At 38.1% G+C, this 21,449-nt stretch overlaps 1 protein-coding gene and 1 pseudogene across 8 annotated transcripts in view; one reads left to right on the top strand and one right to left on the bottom strand.

Moving 5' to 3' along the window:
- Zranb3 (zinc finger RANBP2-type containing 3) overlaps positions 1 to 21,449 on the bottom strand; it is a 207,078-nt gene that overhangs the window by 94,947 nt on the left and 90,682 nt on the right. For 7 of the 8 annotated variants that reach the window (XM_048345569.1, XM_048345573.1, XM_048345575.1 and 4 more), the window contains one exon: positions 2,060 to 2,238. In XM_048345569.1, coding sequence (XP_048201526.1) covers positions 2,060 to 2,238 — 179 coding nt within the window. Of the gene's footprint in view, positions 1 to 2,059; positions 2,239 to 21,449 lie in introns of those variants that run through there. The other variant, XM_048345577.1, reaches the window with a different exon arrangement.
- Positions 3,903 to 4,357, top strand: LOC125350739 (annotated as a pseudogene).

The following is a 21,449-nucleotide window of genomic DNA, read 5'->3' as shown; positions in this document are numbered from 1 at the left end:
GCCTGAGCACCGTCCCTGGATTTTTTTTGCTCAAGGCTAGCACTCGGCCACTTGAGCCACAGCGCCACTTCTGGCCCTTTTCTATATACGTGGCGCTGGGGAATCGAACCTAGGGCTTCATGTATATGAGGAAAGCACTCTTGCCACTAGGCCATATTCCCAGCCCTCCTTGAAACTCTTATCTCCAATGAACTACCAGAAAAGTGGTAGAGTGCTAGGTTTGGGGAAGGGGGAGGAGTAGGGGAGAAGCTCAGGGACAGTGCCCAAGTCCTGAGTTTGAGTCCCAGGATCAGCGCACACACACACACACACACACACACACACACACACACACACACACACGCACACCCCAGAGAGTAGATTTCCAAAATAACCGTAAAACAAAAAATGCTATAAAAGACTCCAGAAAGACATGTCTTAAGAAAAATTTCAAATAAGTTATAGCTAATAGAAAGCTGTTATGTATGGGAAGGTTTGAGTCAATATTTGCTATATTCTTTCTTTTTAATTTTATGAAATTTTATTGCAAGATAGGAATCTATTAAGAATGACTGCCTAAATTTTAATAATGCAAATAATGTCTACAATTTCTTCTTCACATATAAATGTATGCTAATGCACTAGATCTTACTACTGGAAAAGAAAAAAAATGCCTCTTTTTTTTAACTTCCTTCTTCCACATTCATTAAAACCAAGATATTTCTATATATATTCTCTATATTAAAAATTATAGAGAACATGGTAGAATATAAATCTACAATTTTTAAATCTAAGAATTAACATATTTAATTCAAGTAAATGCACTGCTCTTCAGGCCCAGTAGTGAGTTTGAGCTTTGGAAACATGATAAATTTCATTATTCAACTAGATATGCAATGTACTAACATCATATTCAAATTGGTGGATTTAATGAGAAAAAAGCACTAGTAATACTCTAATAGATTTTTACAATAAGTTCAAATAATGACCAAATATTCTTTAATAATTTTTAATTATTTTAACTAGTACAAATGAGTTGCTATTTAACAAAGCAGTTTATGATTTCAATATAGCTTGATCAATGTCACCCTTTTCAACATTCCCACCCAACCCTCACCTGCACAACCTCTTCCCTCAAATATTTTCAAAAAATCAAATATCAAAATTATAAAATTACATAAAAAGTAAAATCAAACTTGCTCATGTTAATTTTAAGTCTTACATAAATCTTATTTATGAACAATTTATAAAACAAAATCTACCACATTTGTTAAAAAAGATAAAACTCACATAGCTTCAAGTTAGTCTCTGAAAATTTGAATAACTTTTTTTGTGTGTGTTAGTCCTGGAGCTTGAACTGGGTACTGTCTGGGTACTGTCTCTGAGCTTTTTTGCTAAAGGATGACACTCTACCACTTGAGCCACAGTTCCACTTCTGGCTTTCTGGTGGTTAACTACAGAATAAAGTCTCACATACTTTCCTGCCTAGGCTGGCTTTGAGCCACAATCCTTAGATCTTGGTCTACGGAGTAACTAGAATTACAGGTATAAGCCACTAGCTTCTGGGTACAATTAATTTTGAACCTTAAAACAATCCATTTTTAGTACATATGAGGGAAATGTAAAATTATCTTTAAAATATGCATATTTAATACTTATTTCTAAAATGTCATAAAAGAATATGGAGATTAAATAAATTATTGGGTTTTAGGTAAATAATTCATATTTGAAAATGTAAATTCAAATTGCCTACATTACCATCTCATTTTGCCAGTACTGGGTTTTTGAAGTAAGAGTATTGCTTGGCTTGCTTGTTCAGCTGTCACTCTACCACTTGACCCACACTGCCAGCCTGGCTTTTTACTGGTATTTTGAAGTCTCCCAGGCCTTTACTGCCTGGGCTAGCTTCAAACTGTGAGTCTCTAGTTCTTAGCCTTATTTCTAAATTATATAGAGGTAATATTTCCATTAAAACTTGGTTATAATGCATGAAGTCCAAGTTTGACCCCAATCATCAAGAAACTGAAAATGTGAGTATACAAAGACAATTTTTTCTTAACAATTAAAAATTTGTTCTTACCCAACATCAGTTTTATGCTGAATAACATTGATTTCCTGAGGTTCTATCTCTGGAATCCATTTCTCTATTTCTTCTGTCCAAGGGTACCTCAGAGATGAAGGGACCACTATTAAAAGAGGCCATTCTTCTTTATAGAAGTAAGCAACTGCGATCGCCTGGATTGTTTTTCCTAGGCCCATCTTTAAAAAAAAAAAAAAAAAGGAAATGTTAGAAAAATGAAGTCTAAAATATTTTGAAAGAATGAAGTACTATATTTAAGAATATTATTTTCAAAATAATTTTCCAATGTATAATCAGTTGGATTATTTGGGTGTAAGAAGTCTGAGATTATAAAATTCACTGAGCAAATTATATTATTTTTAAAACATCTGTTGGCTGGGCATATGGCTTAACAGTAGAGTGCTTGCCTAGCATGCATGAAACCCTGGGTTTGATTCCTCAGCATCACATAAACAAAAAAAGCTGGAAGTGGCACTGTGGCTCAAGTAGGAGAATGCTAGCCTTGAGCAAAAGGAAGCAAGGGAAAGTGCTTAGGCCCTGAGTTCAAGCCCCAAGACTGGCAAAACAAAAAACAAAAAACAAATCTCCAATCAGACTTAAAGACAAAATGGCTCCTTTAAGAATTACAATGATTTTACAGAACTTAGTTTTATAATGTATGTGACCATTTATAATTTCTCCTCTTTGAGAAGACAACAGCAAATACCTTACCCATACACTTTATAAAAGAAACAGGTATGAAGTTAAATTATTTCAATCATAGCTAATTGATGCAAAATTAATATAACCTTTGGGATATGAGGTATCTTTCTACTCAAAAAATTTCATACTAAAACTCTACCATCTCTATTCTATTCTTATTTTAAAAGATTATTCCTAAATTAATGTTTTTAACAGTTTTATTCATAGTAGCCAGAAAATGAGCACAACTCTAATATGGTTTAACTGGTGCATGGCCAATCAAATTCTACAATGCAATGCTACTCAGCAAATGGACCTATGGGGGTATGGCTCATGGAGAGAGCACATGCTCAGCATGCAAGAGGTCTAGATTCAAGCCTCCTGAACAAACAAAAGAAGCAAAATATGACTTCCTACAATATGATTCCATCATACACGATTATATATCATAGGTCACCATGGGAAAGACAAAAAACAGGGACAGATAAAAAGAGTCAGTGGTTGTTGGGGTCTGAAAGGGAAGGAGGAAAGCTACACAGGGAATGTTTATAGGATAAATTTGGTTGTATTTTGCTTCCAATGGTAGTGACATAACTATTCATTTGTCAGGACTCATACAACTAAATATTAAAAATGAAAAACTGTTCTTCTGCATTGGTAAAAGACTTCCAAAAAGAAATATGGTAAATAGCAATTAGAAAGTAAATGTGGGCCTTGTTTTGTTTGTTTTTGTTTTTTTTTTGCCAGTCCTGGGCCTTGAACTCAGGGCCTGAGCACTGTCCTAGCTTCTTTTTGCTCTGCCACTTGAACCACAGCGCCACTTCTGGCCGTTTTCTATATATGTTGTGCTGAGGAATCGAACCCAGGGCTTCATATATACGAGGCAAGCACTCTTGCCACTAGGACATATTCCCAGTCCGTAAATGTATTTTTTATCTGGCTTACAGTAAATGCCTAGAATTACTTACTTCATTTATTTATTTACTATTTTTTGTTGGTTGTGGGGCTTGAACTCAGGGCCTGATTGCTGTCCCTGAGCTCTTTTGCTCATGGCTAGTGCTCTACCACTTTCTGCCATAGCTCCACTTCTGGAGCTGTATCTTCATACCAGTGGTACTTCCCTCAGGATTCTTGATAGAGACTGCTTCCTGAATAAGGACTAATGGAGCCCGAAACCTTAGAACTATGTCCTTAGGGCCCAAACCACAGAATGACAGCCAGCAGGTTACAGTACGGCATCATGCAGAAAGAAAAATCCAAAGATAGCTGAAAAGATGGCTAACTGCAAATACAACGCTTATCATGTGGTCCCAATCAAAAGGCTCAAGGAGCATGAGGCTAACTGAACAGAACATCTGTGGATGAGGAACCATTCAATTTTCCAAAGTTTACTTGCTCAAGTTTGGAATCAAATGAGGAACTTACTAATGCTATAAATCAAATTCCTGACCCCGATGTCTGAAATATATACCTTGCCTCATTTTCCATCATTTGTTCGTAAGGCTTTTGCTCCAAGGATGCTAGTCTGTGAAAGTGACTCAAACGACGTGAAAGAAAGCTATGACTGATAAACAGGCTAACAAGTATAAGTCCTGGAGAAAAGGTCAGAAAAACTGATGGAGAAGTTATGGATTAAAGAGCCAGCAGAGATTTGTTTTTAAATCATTATTAAACTTTAGGAAAACCTTAATTATCAAATTTGATGGTTTTGTCACTAACATCTTAACATGTTTTTATCTAAATAAAGAATATTTTCCTATGATGAAAAAAAAAAAGGAGTGGTGCTGTGGCTCAAGTAGTAGAGTGCTAGCCTTGAGCAAAAGAAGCTCAGGGATAGTGCCCAGGCCCTGAGTTCAAGCCCCAGGATTGGAAAAAAAAAAAAGAAAAAAGAAAAAAAAGGGAGGTAGACACACACAGTAGTCTCTTATACAAACAAAATATAAGCAGTCTGTTTCAACTACACTGCTTTGAGCTTTAAAAAGTAAGAACTGAGTACTTAGTGGCAGGTTTGGCAATGGAAGCAAATAAAAGGATTTAATAAAGAATCCAACTTCAAGACTTCAGGTATGGCTCCAAGTAATAGCATACTAGGGTAGCAAACATGGAAGTCCTGAGGTCAACTCAGTAATGGCCACCACTCTCCACTCCCCACCCTACCCTCACCCCTAAACAGCCCACTCTGATTCTAGTTTTAAAATCTGAATGCTGACAAGTAATGCTCTTACCCTTCAACAAAACGCAAGCAAGTTGCTAAGAAAAGTGTGTGTTACTTTTTTGGCACTGGTAGGAAAACTCAAACCATATAACCTCTTGTCCACAGGTGAGACCCTTCACTCTAGCTCCACTCCGTAATTGAATTACAAACCAAGTTGGTCTCCCAACTTGTTTTTTTCAAGTCACTTTTATGCCTGATTTGGAGCTGCCTTTGCTCTCCCCAAAAAGACTTTTGTGAATAATAAATTTTTTCATGCCCTCTCAGTTTGTGTAACATCCTCAGTCTTGACATTGGCACTAAATTCTAGACAGAAGGATCTAATGCATCTTTTCAAGGTGACCATGATACAGAAAAAGTCACTTTTCAGTATCAGTCAATAAACTGGCATTATGACTTTTAAGATTTTCTTAGGCTTTATTACCTAGAGTGGGAAAAAAGAATCTTAGAATTTGATCAACTTGGCATCACTGAAAAGAATGAATTTCTTAATCTATCAAAGTATAATACCCTTCATCATTACACAATTCACCTAAAAATGACAATGTCATCAATCTTAAATTATCTTTCTTAGTAGCAATCTTATACTTTCTATTCAGCATCTCTTTAGTTAAAAGATTATATAATTCAAGAACAGGTAGAACTTTCCTCATTGCATCTGTGAAAGAAATTATTTTATCCTTAAGCTTTTAACAATTTTAACTGAGCATCAGTTCTAACTTTGTAAACTGATTTTAATAGCAAAAAAAGATGTTTTTTCACTACAGATCACTGTAAAATGTTGAAGTTATTTATTCATGCAACATTTAAAGATTCCAGAAAAGAAATATTTAAATAGACATGACTGTGTACTTTCCTTCGTAAAATGACCAAGTTAATAAGAAAGCAGAAAAAATACATATAATGAATAATGACATATCAAAATAAAATTTAAATAGAGGTGGTTTGTTTAAAGAACAATAGGTAATTCCTGAAAATTAAAAAGATACTCATCAAGCTGGGTACCTGTGTCATGTATATAAGCCTAGCTACTCAGGAAGCTGAGATCTGAGGATCAAGGTTTGAAGCTAGCCCAGGCAGGAAAATCCATGAGACTCTTATTTCCAACTAATTAGCAAAAACCAGAAGTAAAGCTGTGGCTCAAGTGGTAGACTGCTAGACTTGAGCTATAAAAGCTAAAGGACAGTGCCCAGGACCTGAGTTAAGCCACAGTACAAGCACAAGAAGGAAAAAAAGATACTTATCAACACAACTTAAAAACTGAGTTACTAGATTTTTAGCTATTTGTTGTTGTTTTTTTTCTTTTTTTGCCATCATAGAATAGAAAGATAAGGTCTGATAGGACAAATTTTAAAAAGATATGTTCCCAGCCAGGTGCTGGTAGCTTACACCTGGAATCCTAGCAGCTCAGGAGGCTGGGATCAGCCACTGCAGGAAAGTTCGTGAGAGTCTTATCTCTAATTAACTACTAAAAAGTTAGAAGTAAAGCTATGGCTCAAGTGATAGAGCACTATCCTTGAACACAAAAACTCAGGACATTGCCCAGGCCTTAATTCAAGCCCCAGGACCAGAAAAATAAGGTTCACATGCGAAAATAATATTTCATATATTTATATAAAAGAGACAAATAATAAATATTGGGCAATTCTGTTGTATAAAATTTATAAAGATGATAGACACTATTTTTCCTTTAAATATAAACTTTTAATGATGGGTCCTTAAGACTAGAATTTTGAGGAGGATTTGAAATAGCTTAACATTCAATAATTAAGCTAATAACACACTTCATGTAATTTTGCTATGTAAAAATAACCACACTCAATAGGTGGCTCAAAGTCCTTAGCTCTAACTCCAAATGGAATTTGTTAAAGTGGAACCCTCCAGTGTTGTTTTTTTTCTTTACAATTAAGGCTAAATACCATTAAGAACCAAAGCCCTGACTCAATAATAGTACAAATGTCTACATGAGAATTGAATAGAATAGATTAACTTGAAGAGTACATTTTATCATTGTTTTCAAAATAGGACATCACCATTTTAGGATAGTAATTATAGGTTTTCTAAGTGTCTCCTTCTATAAAAGTATTAAAAGTAAATGGCAATGATCTCAAGAAAATCGCTTTCAATTTTTTACATTGTTATTGCTTTCAAATAATAATTTTATATACATATCTAGTGATTGAGAAACTTTTGAAATTGAAAAACAACTTCTAAGTTAAAAGAAGCCTCTTTGGTGGAAATGGAGGCTGGGAGACTTGTCTTTTAAATAAATGGCCTATATGTTCTATAAGAGGTTCCTTTGAGAGACCCCTTAATGCAAATTTAAAATCTTGCAGTGGATTTAAGGAAACTTATACAAGAAAGTCAGACTGAAACCATATGTCCTATATCATTTATTATTGTTAAGGGGAGTTTTAGCAGAACTATTTCCTATTTTTAGATTATTGTATAATTTTCTATCATATAGAGGGTTTTAGACAGTGTGTGGAAAAATTACCATTTATTCTTAGAATACTGTGTGTGTGTGTGTGTGTGTGTGTGTGTGTGTGTGTGTTTCATTTATATGCTCCTGATTCACAGGAGATGAGGAACAGAAAACGCACCATAGGGAATGTATACAGGCTTGATATCTCCTTTATTAAAGACCAAAAAGGTCATACTTAAATAAATTTGCTCTTGTACTGTTTTTGTGAGGGTTTGGTTTTTTGGGGTTTTGGGGGGGGGGGGGGGATATGTACTAAAGCTTAAATTCAGGGCCTGGGCTCTGTCCCGTAGACTTTTTTTTGCTGGAACTCTACCACTTAAGCCACAGCTTCACTTCCTGCTTTTTGGTGGTTAATTGGACTTCTGGTTGGCTTTGAATCTTGATCCTCAGATCTTAGCCTCAAGTAGCTAAGATTACATATATGAGTCATTAGCACCCAGCTCTTATTCTTTCTTGATAACTGGCTTGTGCTTATGAGCAGGGGGAGGCTTTTCCCCAAGGGGATGCACTGGGATCAAATGAAGTTAGAAAGGTAATGGGCTGCAAAAAGAAGTAGCCTAAGAAGAGATTATTTTGTTTTTCCTTTAAGACAAGACATTGGGTTGGTGTTTGTGGCAGAATTTATGTAGACAGGCCTGTAATCCAAAGAATAGCTTAGAGGAGCCCAAAGGGGTTATAGTGAAAAACAAATCAGGGAGAGAGCTCTTGAATGGTCAGAAAAGCTGGATATGAGCAAAAGTGCTTTAAGAGGTGACATTTTTTCATAGCAATTAAATAAATGGGCCCTTAATATATAGCACTATATTTTATGGTACTGAAGTTTGAACTAAGGGTCTTGTGCTTAACTGGGCTAGTGCTCTACCATTTGAGCCATGACTCCAGCCCCGCTTTTTTATAGTTATTTTGAAAATGGAGTCTAGTCACCTTTTCTGCCTGGTTAGCCTTGAATTGTGCTTCTCCAGATATCAGACTCCTGAGAAGCTAGAATTAGAGACATATACCACCTGGGCTAAGCAAACATGGCACTTTTATTTTGACCAAGACTCTAGGATAATTTTATTAAAAGTCACAACTTTACAAATGGGATAAAATGTATCAAAACATAAATCTGAATGAAGAGTGTGTTGTATTTTTTATATTACGCATGTTCTTGCAGCTTCTCTGCAATAGTAAAATAAATATTTCCTAATAAATAGCTGGAGGGAGTAAAGAGTCCAAGCTCTAAAACTAGGCTCAGTTGTTCATGGAGGAAGGATAGGAGAACTGTTTTACAAAAAGAGTAGCTAAGAAAAAAATGATGAGAATCTACTCCAGACAGTGTCAAAGTTAGAAATATTTCTAAAGTCTTTAAAAATTATTTTAAAAGTCAACATAATATCCATCCTAAAACATGAAAGGTACCACAAAAGATAAAGAAAACCTATTCAAAATTCATAATATTAACAGATCAAAGGAAGAATGTCATAGGATAATTAGCAGATGTTGAACAAGCTAGTAATGAAATTTAACTTCCATTACAAATTTTATTTTAAAAGTGGCTTGAGGGGCTGGGGATATGGCCTAGTGGCAAGAGAGCTTGCCTCATATACATGAGGCCCTGGGTTCGATTCCCCATCACCACATATACCACATATGGCCAGAAGTGGCGCTGTGGCTCAAGTGGCAGAGTGCTAGCCTTGAGCAAAAGGAAGCCAGGGACAGTGCTCAGGCCCTGAGTCCAAGCCCCAGGACTGGCAAAAAAAAAAAAAAAGTGGCTTGATACTAACTGTCCTCAGAAGGATAATCTCGGCTAGTGGCTCACACCTATAATCCTAGCTACTTGGTAGGCTGAGAAAGATCACACTTTAAGGCTAACACAGGCAGAAAAGTATGCAAATGCCCTTCTCAACAAATAGTTGAGTGTGCAAGTACATGTTTATCATCCTAGCTTTGTGGGAGCCAGAAATAGGAGGATTACTGTTTCAAACCAAGCCATGAGACTAAATCTTAATGGAAGAAGCGAGGTGCGGTGGCATGCATCTGTCATCTTAGTTGACAGGAGGCCTAAAAAAGGCACATTATGGTCAGGATACACACCACACACCCAGGCAAAAAGCAAGACCTCCATCTAAAAACTAACCAGCACATGAAAGGGGCCCTAAATGTGGCTTCCTGGTAGGGTACCTGCGTAATGAAACTCAGAGCTCAAATCCCAGTTTCAAAAAAAAAAAAAAAGCATATCTGTTTATATGACTAAAAACACATACCTTAGCCCAAAAGACTTATCTATGAAGAACACAAATCTAATAATATTAGAAGGAAAGGAAAGATATAAATGTTGTAAGACAGCAGGTAAAAATGTATTTATTGTACATAATGTGATAAAATACTTAGAAATCTAAGAGAATCAAAAGAAAAGAGAATACTATACTAATAAACACTTAGGAAAAATGATTATCAATTAGAAAAAATGGCATATTAAATTAATGTTATCAGGAATATTGACTATGATTTATTCAATTGTCTATTGTTTATTCAATTATGCTAAGAAAAATTGGATAACTGTTCAGAAAAATAATAAAACTATGTCTTTGGTTTCTGACACTTTTACTGGGTAGGGTACCTCTTTCAGTTTCACAATATAACTAAGCAATTCTTGAATAACTTATTTGATTTTTCTCTTCCCTTGTCTTCTGGTAGAACTAATAGTAATTTCAAATTCTTCTGTGCCAAATAGGCTCAAAATTGCACAGCCCATCAATTATTACTTAGGGAAGTCAAATGTGATCTATAAAAAGAAATGAAATATATCAAAATTAAAAGGTCTTCATTTTGTAGCCACAGTCTCTTCATTTATTAAATATTATCCATGTCAAAATAAAAAATTGACTTTGGTTTTGTGGATAAGTTGACTTGAAAAAGCAATACATCTAAACTTCAAGACAATTTTCAAAGAATTGCCTAAGAAATAATTTAACATAGGGGTAAGAATGAAATAGATGTTACTTGGATGAATTATTGTAACGGTAAATAATAATGAAAGCTTTTATGGCAAAATACATATTAAGAGCTAATCTGTGCTTGTTTTATTTTACCAAAACATAAGTGACACTGAAAATTGTAAAAGTAGTTTACTAAATTCAGTTGAAGCAATGTGGTACATAATAAGAAAATATAGGTAATGAAAGGAATTAAACTTTAGAATAAAAAAGATAACTAATTCAATTTGATTAATTATGAAACAGCTTAGAATATAGATTTCAACTACAAATATATTAACAATTGAGAGGAATATTTGGCAGAGAATACCCATCCACCTATCTATTATGATTTAACACTAATGGCCTTAGGACCAATATCAGTAATGATAGATAAAAGGGTAATTTTATTTTGCTTGGCAAGACACCTCAAACTAGGAAGAAAAATAGCTTTGTGACAGCAGAAGTGAATAAGAAATAGATTCATACCTTAAAACAGCCTAAGAAATTAAGCAAAGGGCTTAATTTATCTCAGTAGTTGATAAACTTAAGTAATGGAAGGGTTAAATTATACTCAGTCTACACTGTTGAAAGAAGCAAAAATACATATAAAGAATTTGGGGACAAAAACCTTCCTTGCAAAAATCATTGTGGTAAGTGGGGCACTAATGGCTCACACCTATAATCCTAGCTACTTAGGAGGCTGAGATCTGAGGATTGAGGTTCAAAGCAAGCCCAGGCAGGAAAGTCCATGGGACTCTTATCTCCAATTAACCACCAGAAAACCAGAAGTGGTGCTGTGGCTCAGGTAGTAGGGCACTAACTTTAAGTGGCTCAAGTAGTAGGGCACTAACCTTAAGTGGAAGAGCTCAGGACAGTGCCCAGGCCCAGAGTTCATGGGCCCAGAGTTTGGCCTATAACCGACCAAAAAAAAAAGAAAGAAAGAAAATTTATTGTGGTAAAAACAAAAATTAATGCAGCCAGCACACCTGTAATTTTAGCTACTTGGGAGTAGCTAAAATTGATACTGAGATGACTGCAGATGAATGGATCAAGAAACTGGTATATATACACAATGGAATCCTATGCTTCCATCAGAAAGAATGATATTATACCAGGAAAGACTTGGAAAAAATCATATTAAGCAAAGCAAGCTAGACCCAAAGAAACATAGAATGCATGGTTTCCCTCATTTGTTGTAACTATAAAGTGCCTATAAATCTATAAGTAAACACATTGAATGGTAAAAGACAAAAAAATACACTTGGATATGATAAATTACATAGGACTCTAGACATGCACACAGTGAGACCAAAGGAGGATATTTTAAGAGAAGATCACAAATGTTCAATAGCTACGGGCATAAGATCTTATAAAATGTTTATCAAAATGAACTCTAAGAAATGGAAACAAAAAGTTTTTTTTTTTTTTTTTGGCCAGTCCTGGGCCTTGGAATCAGGGCCTGAGCACTGTCCCTGGCTTCTTCCCGCTCAAGGCTAGCACTCTGCCACTTGAGCCACAGCGCCGCTTCTGGCCGTTTTCTGTATATGTGGTGCTGGGGAATCGAACCTAGGGCCTTGTGTATCCGAGGCAGGCACTCTTGCCACTAGGCTATATCCCCAGCCCACAAAAAGTTTTTTAAAAAATTATTTTGCTGCTTGCTTTTCCCCCTTTGTCACTGTTACTGTTTTCTGTACGGTTTATTGTACATGTAAGTTTATCTGAGGTGCAGGGGAGAACAGAAATGGTGGGACACAGAGTGAACAAATGCAGTAGTGATACTCAATAGATACTACGTTGAAAATGAACCACACAACTTGGGGAAGGCTCCAGAGGAAAAACTGGGAGAAATGAGAGAAGAGGTGACAATGTTAAAAAAGAAATGTACTCATTACCTGACTTATATAATTGTAACCTCTCTGTATACCACCTTTACAATAATAATTTTTTTTAAAGGAGAGAGATTGAGATGATCACAGTTCTAAACCATCCTGGGGAAGAAATCTTCAACCCTCAACACTCAACCTTCAACACTCATAGCTGGGTGCAGTGGCATATGTCTGTCATCCCAATCTAAGTGGAGGAGAAGGGGAAGATCAAAGTTCTAGGCCAGCCAGAGCAGAAAAGTCTCTAGAACTCTGTCTCCACAGAAGGAAGCTGGACATCACAGCATGCTGGAACTATGATCACAACAATGATAGAAAGGCTAAAGTAGGTGAACTGGGGCTCAGGAACATGTGCTAGCTGAAAGTAAGATGTTATCCTAAAAATAACCAGGAGAGGGGCAGGGGGAAGGCTGGGGGCATGGCTACCTGGTTACAAATCTTCCAAACTAGCCAAGATGGAATGAATGATTTTTCCCACAATACTGACATAAAAATTTATATTCAAAGCTTGATTTCTTAGGTTTTTTTTTTTTTTTTCGTGCCAGTCCTGGGGCTTGAAATCAGGGCCCAGGTGCTCTCCCTGAGCTTCTTTGGCTCAAGGTTAGCACTCTACCACTTGAGACACAGTGCTACTTCTAGGCTTTTTCTGAGTAGTTTACTGGAGACAAGAGTTTCAGACCTTCCTGCCTAGGCTGGCTTTGAACCTCAATCTTCAGGCCTCAGCTTTCTGAGTACCTAGGATAAAGGCATGAGTCACCAGCCCCTGGCTGAGTTTGTATTTTATATATCCCACACAGATACACTTCCTCACTTGTAATTATTTGAATCAAGAGAAAGGAGGGTACATTTCTTAATTCATATTCCTAAGAATTTATTAAATAGAAGACTTTCTGGAATGTTTGTTGTTATGACTGTGTCAATATATTCCTGTGCAAATAGAAAAAAATAGTGTAAAGAAGTAAACTTTTGTTGATAACACTTTTTAGCTGCTATATATGAAATATGTGGAAATTTTATATACATTCACAATTGTTTTCCAATTCCTAATAAAGCAGTGGGAAGAGGCCAATAGTTATGGACCCTTTGGGTTTTAAGCTGTGGAAAGTTAAGCCTATTACTCCAAAAGCAACAGTAGATAATAAAATGATATTAATCTTACTGTGTATTTTAAAACAATTTTAGTTCATTAAGGATATGCCCTTCTACAAAAATAGGCAAGGCAGGAGAATTTACAACATCCTCCTATGATGCATTCAGAAGCATTAGTGCATAATAATAGGGCCTTCAGATAAGATAATGGTATTCATTTTTTGTGCCTTTCAAATGCTTTTGTGAACTATAAGCTGTATTATAGGAGGATGGTTTTTGTCTCATTCTGGGTAGGTTTTAACTCAGCATCACTGACACTTCTGCTCTTCACTTTTAATTTTGTCCAAGGATACTGAGAGAACACTGTAATAATCCAGCAATGTATATCAGCAGGATCCCTGAGCAAAAATATTCTCAGCCTCCAAGCAATTTAGAGAAAAGTTCTTTAATGTTGAAAATGCAATCAACTGCATTTGTACTTTGCAAGTTAATGCTCAAGATAAAATTTCAGTTTGAGAGAGAGCTTGAAGTTATTCAAGAAATTAAGAAGACTCAATGACAACCATTTTAATAAAGTTAAAAAAAAAATCAGTCATGAATTGAATGTGCTTATCCCCTTACCCCCGGCCAAATTCATATGCTAAAAGTCCTAACCCCTGAGGCAGTGATATTAGGAGTTAAATGTTCAAGGGGTGATTAGGCTATGAAGGTGAAACTGTAAACTATACTAATCCCCAAAATGAAATTAGTGTCCCTTTGAAAAAGATTTTAAGAAATTCTCTTGCTGCTCCTGCTATGTGAGGACAAATGAAAGAGGTGTGTGAAGTAGGAAGCAGTTGCTACCAAATATCTTGCTTTAATATTTCATAACCACTAGAACTGTTTATTGTAGAAGTACCCTAGTAAATGTTTTCATTACAGCAGCTCAAAGGGATTGGACAATTCTCAAACTCCCAAGCCCACTTAAAAGAATTTTTTTCAACATTACCTCCATCCCTAAAAGAATGGGAGGTAGATGGTAGTAGTTGTGGAACTGAGTTAGAGCATTGGTGACAATAGACAAGACTAATCAGCAAGAATGCTTTTTGTCCAGGAGAAGAGGTTTTTTTTCTTTTTTGTAGGTCCCAGGGCTTGAACTCAGGGACTCTCTTTTTCTTAGGTTTTTCACTCAAGCTGGTGTTCTACTGTCAGGGGATTTTAGCCTCCTGCGCTCTCCTGCCCTGCAGGAGAGACGGGAAAACTCGCCCCACCAGGATGGGCCGACAAACTGTCACCCCAGCCCCCCTTTTGTCGGAGGACCCACAGACAGTCCGGGAGCCAGTCAGAGATAAGACTCGTTTAATGGCGGCAACGAACTGTTCTTTTACATGGGTCGGAGGGCAGCGGAAGGGGAGGGGTACATGCACCTACGTAGGGGCTGGGATTTGATGCCTGAGCTGTCCATCAGGAATGACGTCATGGGACTTCCCCTAAGGGCATCCTCACGGCCCCCAAGACCGCCTCTGGGTTCATCACCCGCAGCCATCTTGGCGCACACTTGGTCTGAGGCAGGAGGCGGGGCTGGTTAGACCCGCCTGACCGGGAGAAAGCAGGCGGGGCTAGCAGCCACGTGGCCCCAGGGCTGGAGAAGAGGCGGGCCAGCTAGAACCACCTCTTAAGGATGCAAGGTGTCCGGGCGTGCGTGCCCCACATTCTACCACTTGAGTGACACATTCACTTTCAGCTTTCTGGCTGGTTAACTGGAGGTAAAAGTCTCTCAGATTTGTCTGCCTGGGCTAGCTTCAAACTTCAATCCTCAAATCTCAGCCTTCACAGTAACCAGGATTACAGGCATGAGCCACTGGTGGCTGGTTAAGAGACCCTTCTTGACTAGCTTAAATGATCAAGTCAGCAATCACCACAATGGATTAGACAAGGTTTTTTCTGCTGAATCATTCACATATTCATTCAGTAGGCATTAATCTGAGATCTACAATTCCCCAATTATAGACATGGTCCCAGCCCTTAGGAGTTCCAATGTGTGGAAAAGGGGGGAAAAGCAGACATGTACAGCAGAACATTATTCAAATTATAGCAGAAAATGAGAGTACCAGTCATGAGGTACAAATATATTGCTATGTGAAAGAAGGACATGGTTGATAACTCTCTAGATGGGCTTAAACTGAAGGGATACAGAGAAAGTAACTCATCAACAAAGAATGGCATATGTGGAAATACCAAAGTTTTAAAAACATACTTTTGGAATAGAATAAAATGGAAATAAATTAAAATGTGTTCAGTACCTGAGTACTATGCCTTATAAAGTAATCTCACAAGAAAAGTATTTTTTATTACCTACTTTAAACATGACATTACTGAGACCTGTTCAATTTGGTTGTTTTTTGTTTTTTTGCCAAGCTTGGGACTCAGTGTCTGAGTACTGTCTGTGGCTTTCTTTTGCTTAAGGCTAGCACTCTACCACTATAGCCACAGTACCACTTCTGGCTTTTCCCATTTATGTGGTGCTGAGGAATTGAACCCAGGGCTTCATGCATGCTAGGCAAGCAATCTACCACTAAGCCACACTCCCAGCCCCTCAATTTGGTTTTGATAGTTGTTGATAGAGATTAATAAATGGAAATATGGAAATACCATTAGAATTTCTGCTAGAAAAAACAATGCACAAGAAGTACCAGGCTTATAAAGTGCGTAACTCCATAGGCAACAGGGAAAAATATAGAATTTAAAAAACAATTCCAGGGCTGGGAATGTGGCCTAGTGGCAAGAGCGCTTACCTCGTATACATGAAGCCCTGGGTTCAATTCCCCAGCACCACATATATAGAAAATGGCCAGAAGTGGCGCTGTGGCTCAAATGGCATAGTGCTAGCCTTGAGCAAAAAGAAGCCAGGGACAGTGCTCAGGCCCTGAGTCCAAGGCCCAGGACTGGCCAAAACAACAACAACAACAACAATTCCAGTGGTAGGCTATAGTAGCTATGTTTGTTTGATTTCATTCTGGTTATTGGCATACAGAGAGAGCACTTAAGTAGCTTAGCAGTAGAGTGCTTGCCTAACATGCATAAAGCCCTGGGTTCGATTCCTCAGTACCACATAAACAGAAAAGCTGGAAGTGGCACTGTGGCTCAAGTGGTAGAGTGATAGCCTTGAGCAAAGAGAAGCCAGGGACAGTGCTCAGGCCCAGAGTCCCAAGCCTGGCAAAACAACAACAACAACACCACCACCACCACCACAAATGACCAAATCAAGTCCAAACTATGTATAAAAGAAGTATACATCACTAATAGTTGGTATTTACTCTATGTATATAAGGCAGGTATTGAATATTCAATAAGTGATTAATACATCAACAGAAGAATACAAAATACATGATCATATCAATTAATGTACAAAAGGTATTTGATATATCCAACATCCATCTGTGATCAATACTTCCAAAAACTAGCAATAGAGACCTTCCACAAATTGATTTTAAAAAACCAAAAAAAACACCCATCTTCAAAAAAAGAACAGTTAACCCTTCAATTTCCTTATGAATGGGGCAATGTCATTCTTTCTTACTGCAAGTTATGGAAATAAGTGGTACATCATTGTTGTTACTTTCAACGTATCATGTGAAATTATGTCCTTTTTATTTTGTCTTTCTTTCCCCGTGGTTTTACCCCTGATATCACTGTAACTGATTTTAGTACCCTGGATATTGTATATAAGTGTACTGGAATTAGGGACGGAAAACGGAATATCAAAATCAAGAGACACAGGATAAAAAGACAAACCAATGCAACAGCAATACTTACAAAACTATATGGTGTAAACCAACTGTACAACTCATGGAGGGGAGGGAAATGGGTAAGGAAGAAGCAGGGAAAAAAATGAGGGAGAGGTAACAAGTTGGATGAGAAGGGGAGGTGTGGGGCATGCCTGGATGCCTTGCGTCAGAAAGAGGAAGTCCCACCCGGCCCGGCCTGTTTCCCAGCGCTGGGGCCACGTGTGGCTGTTATGCTGCAACCTGGAAAGGCAGTCCTAGTTGGCCCTGTCTGTCTTCAAGCCCTGGGGTCCCGTGTGGCTATTCTGTGGAACCCGGAAAGGCTGTTCTAGCTGGCCCCGCCTCCCAGCCTTGGGACCACACGTGGCCAAATTGGCACCTGGTGGTGAACCCAGAGGCAGTCCTGTGGGCTGTGACATAGAATTAGGCTGCCTCTTAGGATTGGTCCCTCAGCCATCCACCCTTGACAGACAGCTCAGGCCGCCCTTCACAGTCCCTAGATAGGTGTGAGTACACCCCTCCCCTTCCTGCCGCGCTCTGACCTATTTAAGAGCGGAGCTTATTTCAATAAAGCAAAATGTGCGAAGACATTCTCCCGGACATGTCTGATTGTCCTCTGGTGAGGGGGGGCTGGGTGCGGGCAATCCGTTGACCCTTCTCCTTTCTTGGCCCATCCCTGTCAGGGCGAGCTTCCCCATCTCTCCCGCAGGTCAGGAGAGCGCTGGGGGCTAAAGACGCTGACAGGGAGGGAAATGGGAAAGGAGGAGGCAGGGAAAAAAACGAGGGAGAAGTAACAAGTTGGATAAGAAATGTACTCAAGGGGGGAATGAAATGTATCCAATGCCTAATGTATGAAACTGTAACCGCTCTGTACATCAGTTTGACAATAAAAAAATTTTTTTAAAAGAAAAAAATGTACTCAGTGCCATATGTATGAAACTGTAATTCCCCTGTATATCACTTTAACAATAGAGAAATGAAAAAACAAACAGTTAACATCAGATTGACTAGTGAGAAATTAGAGCTTTCCCATCAAAACTGGGAAGTAGGCAAAGATGTCTCTCTTATCACTCCTATATCACTCCTATACTGGAAGACCGGTACAGGAACGTAAGGCAAGAGGAGGAATAAAATGTACAAAAATTGTAACAGAAGAAATAAAGCAACCTCTACTTGTATATGGCATGCTAATTTATGTAGTTATTAACAAAGAACAGACAGGAAAAACTTCTAAAATTAACAAGGGAGAGTAAAGAATATAAAGTAAACATACACATTTCAATTGCCTTTCAATAGGACAGCAAAAAATGTAAATATATTATAAATATTTTATTTATTTATTTATTTATTTATTTCTGGCCAGTCCTGGGCCTTTGACTCAGGCAGGGCCTGAGCACCACTGTCCCTGGCTTCTTTTTGCTCAAGGTTAGCACTCTACCACTTGAGCCACAGCGCCACTTGTGGCCATTTTCTATATATGTGGTGATGGGGAAATGAACCCAGGGCTTCATGTATACGAGGCAAGTGCTCTTGCAACTAGGCCATATCCCCAGCCCCCTATTATAAATATTTTAAAGTGTAGTTTTTGGTTTTTTTTGGCCAGTCCTGGGCCTTGGACTCAGGGCCTGAGCACTGTCCCTGGCTTCTTCCCGCTCAAGGCTAGCACTCTGCCACTTGAGCCACAGCGCCGCTTCTGGCCGTTTTCTGTATATGTGGTGCTGGGGAATCGAACCTAGGGCCTCGTGTATCCGAGGCAGGCACTCTTGCCACTAGGCTATATCCCCAGCCCTAAAGTGTAGTTTTAAGTGTGTATTTTCCCAAATGAAATATGTAGTTATAAATTTTAGTAGATCTATTTCTGGACTTAAAAGAAGAGACATTCAAACAAATAGAGCTATGATCAATTGATCTTTTTTCTTCTTTGATCTTTGACAAAGGGAGAAAAGTAATTAAATGGTGAAAGGATAACCCACACAATAAATGGTACTAAAACAATGGAAAATAAGCTATCTATCTATAAAAGTAAAATTAGATATGGATAATTTTCACAAATATTAACACAGACTATGTGACACAATATATAGAAGATAACATGAGAAAAATCTAGATGACTTTGTTTGTCAATAAGCTGTAAAAGGACGATGAAAGAAGAAAATGATAATCCAGACTTCATCTACATTAAAACTACTCTGTGAAAGACATTGTTTGAAGAATTGCCAGGCATGATTGCTTAGGCTTGGAATATTAGTTACTCAGGAGGCGGAGATTTGAGGATCACATTTCAAAGCCAGATTGATCACGAAATACCTTGAGACTCTTATCTCCAATTAACCAGCAAAACCCAAAGTGAGCTGCGGCTTATGTATTAGAGCACTGGCCATGAGCAAAAAACCTGAGACACCTCCCAGGCCCTGAGTTCAAGCCCCAGGACTAGTGGGAAAGGGAAAGAGAAAAAGAATTGTCTGTGAAAATAGCTCTAAATAATTTTTTACTTACAAATACAGGAGGCTTACAACTATAAACCCAGGCACTTGGAAGACAAAGGTAGAAAGATGATGCGTCCACAGTAGACCCTGGCAAAAAGACCTAAGACTCTATCTGAAAAATTAACTAAATTGAAAAAAGAAAAGAAGTGGGGAGTGATTCAAGTCATAGAACACCTGCTTCAGGCTCTCTGTCTCTTCATTTTTAAACTTTTTAAAACTTCATTTTAAAGTTAACACTGGGAGAATCTGTCGGTTTTAGGTCTCCTGAATACAGCCTCCCAAGGAGATTATCTCTTGTTTCTACAAACATCCACAGATTTCTAGCTACAGAGTAACTGATAAAGCTTGGCTTTTGTGTGCAGAAATACTTCCAGCTGTGTACTTTTAACAGCATTGAACATGTTGCATAATCTTTCCTCCCTGCATGGTAAATGTAGTACCTCTATCACAAATATTTACCTATTAGTTTGTTCCAAAATAGTCAGCAAACAAGTCAAACCATGAATTATTTCCACCTTGACTGATGGTTCCATTTTCTTTTGAAAAAGGAATGGCAGAAATAGTATATTTGGGAATGTGGCTTAGTTGTAGAGTGCTTGCCTATCACGCATGAAGCCCTGGGTTTAGTTCCTCAGTACCACATAAACAAAAAAGGCCAGTGGGCTGGGAATATGGCCTAGTGGCAAGAGTGCTTGACTCGTATACATGAAGCCCTGGGTTCGATTCCCCAGCACCACATATATAGAAAATGGCCAGAAGTGGCAGAGTGCTAGCCTTGAGCAAAGAGAAGCCAGGGACAGTGCTCAGGCCCTGAGTCCAAGGCCCAGGACTGGCCAAAAAGAAAAAGAAAAAAAAGGCCAGAAGTAGCACTGTGGCTCAAGTGGTAGAGTGCTAGTCTTGAATTTCCTCAGGGACAGTGCCCAGACCCTGAGTTCAAGCCCCAGGGCTGGCAAAATTAAAAAAAGAAAAGAAAAGGAAAGAAAAAAAGAGAAATAGTATATTTGATGTATTATCCTCCTCTCTGGCAGAATGTTATAGGAAGTAAACTAATAAAATTAAACTAAAGAAAGTCAGATGCTGATAGCTCATATCTGTGATCCTAGCAACTCGGAAGGCTGAGAACTGAGGGCTGTGGTTCAAAGCTAGGCCAGACAGGAAAGTCCATGAGATTCCTATCTCCAACTAGCCACCAGAAAACTTGAAGTAAAGCTGTAGATCAAAGTGATTGAGCACAAGTCTAGAGCAGAAAAGCTCAGGGACAGCATCCAGGCCCTGAGTCAAGCCCCAGGACTGACAAAAAAGAAAGCTCTGTGTGTGTGTGTGTGTGTGTGTGTGTGTGTGTGTGTTGTGTTTGTGTTTTGGACAGCACTTATGAAAAGTAACAATGAAAAGTGTTATATAAGAGATACATGAAAAATTCTTTTTTTTTTCTTTTTTTCCCTGAGTTTAATAATAGATACCACAGACAAGAAAAGACAGAATCTATACACTTAAGAAAATTCAATGGGGGCTGGGGATATAGCCTAGTGGCAAGAGCGCTTGCCTCATATACATGAAGCCCTGGATTCGATTCCCCAGCACCACATATACAGAAAATGGCCAGAAGTGGCGCTGTGACTCAAGTGGCAGAGTGCTAGCCTTGAGCAAAAGAAGCCAGGGACAGTGCTCAGGCCCTGAGTCCAAGGCCCAAGACTGGCAAAAAAAAAAAAGAAAGAAAGAAAGAAAGAAAATTCAATGTATGTGCAAAGATGTGTTTATATTTACTTACTTCTGAGATATGTACTACATTACTATTGTTTAATGTACCATACATGTATATATAGGTCTTAT

This window comes from Perognathus longimembris, chromosome 4, assembly GCF_023159225.1.
Source record: "Perognathus longimembris pacificus isolate PPM17 chromosome 4, ASM2315922v1, whole genome shotgun sequence".
Taxonomy (NCBI): domain Eukaryota; kingdom Metazoa; phylum Chordata; class Mammalia; order Rodentia; family Heteromyidae; genus Perognathus; species Perognathus longimembris.
This window is presented reverse-complemented; position numbering and strand designations above follow the sequence as displayed.